Source organism: Montipora capricornis, chromosome 2, assembly GCF_036669925.1.
Source record: "Montipora capricornis isolate CH-2021 chromosome 2, ASM3666992v2, whole genome shotgun sequence".
Classification (NCBI taxonomy): Eukaryota; Metazoa; Cnidaria; class Anthozoa; order Scleractinia; family Acroporidae; genus Montipora; species Montipora capricornis.
Window position 1 is genome coordinate 7,554,060 of NC_090884.1, and position 9,878 is coordinate 7,563,937.

The 9,878-nt window shown below is 39.8% G+C and overlaps 1 protein-coding gene across 1 annotated transcript in view; it reads left to right on the forward strand.

Moving 5' to 3' along the window:
• LOC138038672 (arylsulfatase B-like) overlaps nucleotides 1-9,654 on the forward strand; it is a 20,975-nt gene extending 11,321 nt beyond the window's left edge. The window contains exons 3-7 of the mRNA XM_068884664.1: nucleotides 368-579; nucleotides 1,329-1,540; nucleotides 5,521-5,741; nucleotides 7,122-7,378; nucleotides 8,715-9,654. Of these exons, the coding sequence (XP_068740765.1) occupies nucleotides 368-579; nucleotides 1,329-1,540; nucleotides 5,521-5,741; nucleotides 7,122-7,378; nucleotides 8,715-8,930 (1,118 nt within the window). The 3' untranslated portion in view covers nucleotides 8,931-9,654. The remainder of the gene's footprint in view (nucleotides 1-367; nucleotides 580-1,328; nucleotides 1,541-5,520; nucleotides 5,742-7,121; nucleotides 7,379-8,714) is intronic.
• Nucleotides 9,655-9,878: the final 224 nt, after the last annotated feature.

The following is a 9,878-nucleotide window of genomic DNA, read 5'->3' on the forward strand; positions in this document are numbered from 1 at the left end:
TCAAGCGTGTCCAACCAAAACAAAATTGATTGAACCAATCAGAGCACGCGAAATGCATTATCCGAGGTTAAGAATTTAATAAATAGGGATTTACTTATTGAGAATGACTTAGACTTAGTTGCAAAGAGGAACAATGGAAACAAAAATGCTTCTAACAGCAGTGGTCTTTTTTTCCGATTACCAAATCAGGTGCTATATATACCACTGAGCTACAGCAGACTGATCATTCGTTAGAGCTGCTACTGGACTGTGAGAATAGGTTAGGAATTGACATGTCCTCCATACTACTAGAGGAAAGTGTCTAAAGGTAGTATTCTTACTGTGCACGTGGCATTGTCATTCAACATTTGTGACCTTTTTACGATAGGTTATGCGACACACATGGTTGGCAAATGGCACTTGGGCTATAACAAGTGGGAGTACACACCAACGTATCGCGGGTTTGATTCTTTCTATGGTTATTACAATGGACAGGAAGATCATTACACGCACAAAGTGTTCGATATATTAGACTTCAGAGACAACAAGGAGCCAGTGAGAGATTTGAATGGAAAATTTGCTACATTTGCTTATGCAGAGGTGATTTTGTGCTCCTTGTTTTCCGTATTTTTCAAGTGAGAGAGGACTCTGCTGGCATTGCGTTTGACTGCAGTCCCTTCTTATATTATGCCAGTCTAGCTACGCACTTGTTATTCAGTTACGTCAGGTGGTACTTGCAATGAAATATCATCTTGAACCTTTTTTTAATTTGCTGTGTGATTACCCTCCCCCTGACTTGATTCTAATTTTCTATGCATGGGTGCAAGTTATTATGTCCTATTGTTAATCAGAGTAAATAACGAGGGATTTTTGTTGTTGTCAATTGTGTTTAGTCAGTCAATCGACAGAAACAGCCACTTTTCTCAATTGCGTGATAACGAGATTTCCTTAAAAAGAGCATTCCTTGACTTTGGGCAATAATATAGAAAGGACTGCCAGGAGTGTAGACAAAAAGCACACTCCAGTTCACTTGATCCAATTATTGATAAGATGAAGGTAGACTGTACTATTAAGTTAACAAAAACTTTGTTGCTAATCTCTGCCCTCAGGTTCTCCTTTCCAGTAGCATCAGCTCCTCTTCCTCCTTTTGTTTTTTTTTTTTTGAAGCCTTCCCTTCTTCAATTTGGCAAGGTTGTGAAGGAACTTTCTTGTTGCAAAAAATCGGTGCTTTTAATCTGAAATTTGGCAACTTGAACAATTTTTTTTTCAGATATACACACTGAAGGGGCCCTTCAAAAATTATCCAGTCATTTTCTTTTAACTTTACTCTATCGGTTTCCCTGTTCTAGAGAGCAGAGCGAATCATCAAGTCACATAATTCATCTACTCCTTTATTTCTGTACATGGCATTTCAAAACGTCCATACTCCTCTCCAAGCCCCTGCAAACTACACAGCCAAATATAGCTTTATCAAGGATGAATCTCGCAGAACATATGCTGGTATGGTGGACATTATGGATGAAGCCATTGGTAATATCACTGAGGCGATGAAGGAGGCAGGGTATGAATGTGATGCATGTTGTGTTGTGTTATGGATGTCATTTTATGTTAATTTGTTAGAGTGCACCGTTTTAAATATTTTGAAATAGTATGTTATTATGTACATGCATGCCCCTCAAAGCTGAATTTTTCTCTTCATGCCAGTAGTAATAGCGGTTTTTGTGAATCCTCTAGTTCATAAAACATGTCAAATCGATTACAGTAGTTACCGGTAACACAATACTACTGGGAGAAAAACATGCACTTTTTGGAGCAGAGTACAGAGAATCAATGAACTCAACCGGCCACAGTAACATAATAGCGGAGCTCAGGCGCGCGATGCGCGCCAGCGGTGCACCATGGGTAAGATTTTTTGGGAAATCTATCCATGCGAGAAATTTTGGTTATGACGTCAGCGTACGCCCGTGCATACAGACTGTCGGGGTGGAGGTGGGGAGGCAGGACAGCCTGTGGAAGGTTGCAAAATTTACCCCTTTTTTTAAAGGAAATGGCAGTAGGAATGATAAGAACAACTACAGACCGATTTCTGTGCTTCCTGTTCTCTCTAAAATACTAGAGAAACACATATGCGAATACTTGTGCAATTTCCTTAAGGAGAACAATCTGTTTCATCATGTCCAGTCTAGTTGGTTGACCAGTGGCTGTTTAAACTCGACAGTTATAAAGTCACTGGGCTTGTTGTTATAGACTATAAGAAGACTTTTGATTTGATTGATCATCAGCTGTTACTATCGAAATTGAAGGTGCTTGGAGTGAATGAGACTTTTCTTCCCCTTTTCCGCGACTATTTGTGTGGAAAAAGTCAGTATGTAAATATAGACGGGTGCCATTCTACAAAAAGATCTGTGACGCTCGGTGTGCCACAGGGAAGTATTTTAGGTCCTATTTTATTCCTTTTATTCATTAATGATCTACCCTAAGCATTGCAGCACTGTGTCGCTGATATATATGCTGACGACACTACATTCAGCCACTCTGCTCACTATCAGGCGGCCCCCAATGCTGTCTCTGAGAGCCTACAGGAGGACAGCGTGGAAGTCTTAAATTGGTCATCAAGTAATAAAATGTTGTTAAACGAGTCCAAAACAAAGTCGATGCTTGTTATACGGGAAAACGATTGGTGAAGAAGATGGAACATTCCACCCTTCAACTACGCTTAAAGTCTTCTGAATTTAATCAAGGACACTCGAACAAACTGCTCGGGGTGACAACTGACAGTCAGCTTACCTTTGACCAGCATGTGTATGACCTATGCAAGACAGACAATCGCTGTGTTAAACGCTCAATACCTCCTGATGAAAGGAAACTTTATTATAACGCAATGATTAAGCAGACAAATGCTGTATGCCTCTACCGTGTGGACATCCTGCTCTGTAGAAAACATGCAGAAAGTGTTCAGGCTACGGAAAGGCGCAGTTCGTGTAATACTGGGTGCTGACACAAAAGATGACAGTATGAAACTTTTTGAGCAATTAGGTTTGGTTTCATTTTATCATGAAGAGAGAATAAATAAGTCAATATTGGTATACAAACGGATTTTTGGGGAGTGCCCAGATGCTTTCTAGAAACTTAGACGTGAATCGGAAGATCGAGCAGGCATGGTCTTTTGAACCTTATCTGCCCCCGATTCAAACGGGAGACTGATGGTGGAAGGTCTTTCTCAGTATCGACTAGCCGCCTCTGGAATATGTTGCCTACCCATATTAAAAACCAGTCTACTCTTAGAAGCTTAAAAAAATCAAATTTTAAACATTTTATGGACAGTTATAAGGAACTGGACCATTTTATCATCTAATTTTCAAATTTCCTGTTTTAACTGTTGGTTTTGACCCATTGTATCTCATATTTTTCATATTTTTACGTTTCATGTTGTCATTGCATGTCTTGAGAACCTTTCTATATTTTTAATTTTTAACATGTTATCTTTTCTTCTGCATATATTTATATGAGGGCCACTAGTTTTTCAGTGATTACTGTTGTGTGAAACCCTCTATAAATAAAGTTTATTATTATTATTATTATTAATCCGCGTTTTTCTGACGGGAAATCATATTGGTGAAGAGCAACGGGATAAAGACGAAAGAGAAAAGAGCACGAGAGAAGAGACGACGAAATTTGGAAAATTTAAGGGAAGAAAGCCTCGAGAGAAGCCGGGGAAGGAGAAGAAGAGAAAATTTCAATGAAGAACACCGTAAAGCTGAGAGAAATAGAGCGAGAGACAAAACACTAATTTACAATGGTTGGCTTTCAGATAATGTTTTCCTTCTGAATGCATGCCTCGCTACCTCACATATTTTGTAAAACTCGCTAAAGAAACGAAGAAGGCCTGAAACGTTTGCAATTCCGTGTTGACAGAGATTCTGGCATATTTCAATAATCACATTCATAGGTTTTTTATGTCAAATGGATGTCCAGTCGTGAACTGCTTTGTTTGACTGTGAAAGTGCAGCCGAATAAGCTAATCAGTTTACTCCTCTTTAGCTTGACTTTTTAATCAGGAAGACTTTTCCTGTTGTTCTAAACTGAAAAGAGAGGGTGTGAAGATTATCAGTCAAACGGAAAATGTTGTGAAAGAGATTGCTGTGCATGTAATTTCAGTTTTAGTTGTTGACAATAATTTTTTGGTCATTGTTTTGCGAGGCTTGTTTGTTTACTGCTGTCAGCACAGAGGTGTTTGATCACTGTAAATTGTATACACTAATGATGACTAATTTTGTACTTTATGCAGAAGCATAATTATTTCCATATACACTATGCTGCTTTCTGGGGTTAGAAAGGGGAGCTCCGCTTTTAAGCTTGGCTAAGTCTATATATTATGATGCCAATTTCAAGAATGAGCAGGGAAGGAGCAGGCTTGGTGCACTGGTGAGAGCACTCGCCTCCCACCAATGTGGCTGAGGGTTGATTTCCGGACCTCGGGGCCGTTTGTCGAAAGTCCCGGGTCTGCATTTTGGGCGTGTTTTGGGTGACATAAAACGCCTTGTATCTTGAAAAGGAAAACATTTCAAGTCATGAAACTTTGTGATAGTTTTGTTTTCTCTGATAACGAAAATATGTTAACAGAACAGCTTTTCATGATAAGCGGATCGTAGTTTTTTAAATTGCTTTTCGGGCTCGAAAAGTTTACGGGACTTTCGAGAAACGGTCCCCTGACGCCATAAGTGTGTTAAGTTTCTGTTAGTTCTCTACTCTGCTCCGAGCGTTTTTCTCTGGGTTGTCCGGTTTTCCTCCCTCAGCAAAAAAGCAGTATGCAGCTGATTCCGTCTGGCAGTAAGCTGGGCTCCAAGGTCATACATGGACCTTATATATAGCAGCAATCAAAGGCGCCATAGTATGCTGTCGGTGTGACCTTGTTGAGCTGCGTTGTTGCTGTATTTGCGACCGCAATTAGCGAGACACTTTTAATTATTATCATAAGAATAGACACTTCCACAGTTTTTGGCGCTATCTTGGCTTGGGTTGGGGGGGGGGGGGGGTGGCAAATACGGCTAAATTTACGGGAAATGTATTTGATTTTGGCCGACTTTGAACCGCTGTAGCCTCACTAAAAAGAGACGGATTTCCACATTGAAAGTGTCTTTTAAGAGACATTTATACTGAGATTATTTTCATGAAATATAAAGAACAGATTCAGGCTACAACGACTATAAACGAATTTTTAAGATTTCATACAAATCATTCAAATTGCAGCGAGATTAGAAGCAACATTAGAAGATTTATTATTCGAATGTACGGACGTCGTACCTTCCTTAATGGCGTTATTTTCTGTTGAATGAATGATATCAATGAAGCTATTTAAAGTAGTGGCAAAAGTTGGAAATCCAGGCCAAAGTGATGGAAGGGAAATCCAGTTACCGCTGTGCCCATCCTACTACCTTTGTTAGAAGCGCGAAAGTCATTATCTTCATGGTAACCACCTATGGTAAAATGTTTTTAGTAACCAAGTAGTTTTTCAGGCTTGTGGTGGTGTTTTATCCACAGGTTATGGGAAGAGACTCTTGTTGTATTCTCTACTGATAATGGAGGATGGTATAATCACGGTGGATTCAACTGGCCACTGCGTGGGGATAAAACTACTTTATGGGAGGGAGGAGTAAGAGGAGTTAGCTTTGTTCATGGAAATTTGCTAGAGAGGACAGGAGTGAAATGTGAAGGCCTCATGCATGTAACAGACTGGTTTCCGACATTAATAAACCTCGCAGGTACTCTCAATTCGCTTGTTTAATTTCCCTTTAATCCATGCTTCAGTAAGAAGGCTAAAAGAGTGCATTTTAACTAAGAACGTAGTTGCTCTAAAGTTGCTCTAGCTTGCCAATCAAGACAATATTGCAATTGGCAAATCATAACGCGAAGCAAATTATTTAGTCAGTGCTTAGATTGGGAAACAGGTGTGAGCAAGTCGTGACCTCTGATCACGGACTCACAAAAAATGTGAAAAATAGTCATGACTGATTGGGAATCAGCAATTGATCATATAGGATCTTCCTTCATATATGGCACGTATGGCACCCTTACAGGTTTCTCATTAATTCATCAGCATCAGCATCCAAAATGCCCATTTCTTTCTTGTACAATGTACTTAACAATAATTCATGCCATTCTTAGTAACGCAGCCTTTTTTGTGCAAGTTATGCTGAAGGTAGTTGAAAGTACAATATTCTTATATTAAATAATCATAGCAATAAGAACACACTCAGATTGAAAAAAAACTTGCCCTGAAGGAGAATTTTGATGTACAGACGACTGAGTCACACCTTCGGAAAGCAACCGCCCAAAATATCAAGTCAAGGGGGCTGCCTAGTGAATGATTTTCCTTCATCAATGGATTTAGTAGATGAAACAGTTCGTGTTTTGGGAAATATTCACTTAATAGAACTGTTCCTTAAGAAAGGCGGATAGTATTCGCTGTGGTATCAGCCTTTATAATCTAGAATTTACAGAAACTTAGAAGTCTTTATAAGCAACTTGTGAGTGGAGTGGAGTGGAAGGTAACTTTTTATTACTAAATGCATTTTTCAAGTGTCAATTACATAGAGCTGTTCTTAATTGAGTGTCGTAAAACAAATACTAAAGTACTTACCTCGATAAATCACAGCAGGTGCAAACAACACATTGAACCAAACCAAATTCGTAGCAATTCCGTTTAATTAATTGGCTCAAAATACAGGAGAATCGAAATGGGACTAGCAAATTGCGATTAGTTTTGGTTTTCCTTCTCATTGGTTGATAAACTGGCGCGAGATATTTAAACCAATCACTAAGCGTAGCAATTGCAATCGCGCAAATACATCTACTTTCGACAGTCCTTTTAAAACAAACTGCTCTATTTCTCTGACTCTGCGCACCGGTAATGGTATGGTGACATTAGGGAATTTTAGATCGGAGGACGAGGGTGACTACCAATACAAGTTTTTCGTACTGAGCATGCGCATAAGGTCTGAAGGCCGACATTTTTTCGAATTGCGCGTGCTCAGAACGGAAAACCCCTACTGGTAATGGACCTCCGATCTAAAGGTCCCTATTGACGGAAAGAAAGGAACCTTAAGAGGGAAATATAACTTAAGCCTTGATGTTTTGTACAGGCGGCAGCGTCACTAATACGCCAACACCGCTTGATGGCATGGATGTGTGGAACGCCATTTCCCAAGGTGAACCATCCCCCAGAAAGGAGATACTTCTGAACATCGACTTGCAACCAGATGAAGAAAATGACGTTAGAGTATATGAAGGCATTGCTTTTAGGCAAGGTGATATGAAGCTGCTAATGAGCGTTGGTAATTCGTCTTGGTATAAGCCACCCGAGCTTGGAGGTACATCAGATGATATGAGAGGAGAGAAGGTACGCTTGGCGCCATGAGTATGATAAAGCCATTAAAGTAAAGTCTCGATACCTTATAACAATACCTGCAATATGTGGAGAGCACGTGAGAAGCACTAAAGAGTTGCTCGAGGCGCGGCCAGTTTAGCTTCTTGAGTACTTTTTAAGTGCGTTTCAACTAAAATATTCTGGCACTTATGTTCCAATCATTCAAATTTGGAAAACGGGCCTGTAGTGCTTCGTTTTTGTTTCTCTGGTTGGCTTCCTTGCTTGTTAAAAAGTCAATGCAGAGGCGGAAAAGTTTCGCTGGTCTTCCCTGGTTTTTTCCTTTTAGTTCATTCAATGTCCGAAACTTTAATAAGGGAACTCGCAGGAAAACTCGACGGAAACTTTGGATCTAAAAGATAACTGCTCATGTCGTGTATATACGCAAGTTCATGCGTGTATGGATTTTTGGCGTGATGGCTCAATAGGAAAATACGGCAGGACCAGCGCGCGCGTTATATTAGGGAGCTTAAGCAACGACAACGGCGACGGCAACGAGAACGTCACAAATTTGCATATTTAGTGGGCAAAAACAATAGCTTTGCACGCTCCGCACATGCGTTTTTCATTTTTGTTCATTTCTTTGCCGTCGTCAGCAAAACATCAACGTGAAATAGCCAAATTTGAGGTTTTCGGTAGGACGTCAGCGCTTGAGGATAAATTTTCATTTTCTCCCCTAAATTAAGCTTGACTCATATCGCTTTCATTCTTGAGGGACTGCCACACCATTGTCATGTTAAAAAGCTTGGAAAAGTCTCGAAGTGATTACAATAATGGGAATTTATGTTTTGAGATGACGTTCTCGTTGCCGTTGCCGTTCCCGTCGTCGTTGTTAAAGCTCCCTAATAAGTTATAATTCGTTGTGGGTCATGATCATGTGAATGCAAGTTGCTGAAGTGAAGTGAAATATTTGAGGATAGTTTCACCTTAATCGATCGTAAAGTGGAAACTGACTGGTTGATCAATGGCCAAATAAGATAATGGGATCCGACTGAGGCTTTGTTTCGATTTCCAGTTGTCCTGAACATAGAAAAAATTCCAAATCCGTGATGATCATGAAGTTCTGTGCCTATTAAAGGCTTTAATTCAAGGTGTCTTAGCCGGCACTAAGCAATCCAGAAATTATGACATTTCGTTAAAAACCTATCTCTGCCTTTAAAGTGCTACTATGATTTAAAAAATCACACAACATTTTGAAATCAAGGCTTAAACCTTGGGTCACCGTCGCTTAGTGATTAGTTAAGGAAGTTTTGAAACCCAAAGGAAAAATAGTTCATTTTTCGGTCACAGTAAATCCCAAATCTCTTTCCAGGCCAAGGACACTTTGAAAGTTGTCCTGTTCAATATCACCGCTGACCCAACAGAACACGAAGACCTCAGTGGGAAACTTCCAGATGTGGTTGAGAAAATGCAGGAAAGAGTCAAGGAGTATATGAAGGGAGTTGTGCCAGCGCTTTTCGGTCCACTGGATCCCAGAGCTGCCGTGAAGGCACTTTATGAGGGCGTGTGGACGCCATGGCAAGATTGAGACCACTAAGTGTTTCATCAGGAGATCATTTTCATGCAGTACAGCTGTAAGAATATATATTTTTCAATCATGGGATTACTGCACCAAGATAAACTCTAAAATGAGTTATGAGCGCTTTCAGTCGTTACACTGTCTAGTTCTACATAACTGAAACACTGATTTTCTTACCATTAGTAAAAAGCCATCTTATTGTAATCCTTGTACTCTTGAATTTTTTTTTTTTTTTGTCTTTTATCATTTTTATTGTATTTTCGCCATAGATATAGATCTGGCGCCAGTTGGTGAAAGGCCGGATAACTTTATCCGGTGGATAAGTCACTGTCCGATGGTAGAGATTTCAGTATTTCCCCTCCTAACTGTGAATCATGATATGAACACTCTAAGCACATCTAGTTAAAAGCTGAAGCCCATTACCCTGACCCTCCACCTTCCTTATTTACCCAATAAGTCAACGCTTTCCCGTATCTTTCTATTTTTAGAAGCACTTCGCAGGGGGGGTTTTTTCACAATAGCCAATCATAACAGACCTATGGTCAGCCCAATGTGGAGGCAAGCCCAGTATCCACAAGGTTCCATTCACATCTTAACAGAGATCAAAAGTCAGGTTGAATTTTTTCTCGGCCGAATTCAGGTTCTTTTCTATGTATTTTTCTTTGTAGTACGAATGCATGAAAGTGAGTCACAAGAACTTTGAATTGTGCATTAAAGGCTTAAGGAATGTAAACTTTTCTTCTATACAAAACACCGCCGGCAAGTAGGCCCATATACCAATTATGACATCAGGCAACTTGTAGTTCCTAGTTTTTAGCTTCTGAAAGTTTGCCTAAAAAATAGCCCATTTTTTCAGAAAATCGGTATTTTTGTTACTTTCGGAAAACTCGCCATTTCCCCTATTTTAACCTTTTTGCGAGCCTTTTTTTCTTTTTTTTGCATAGAAAGAAACCTAAA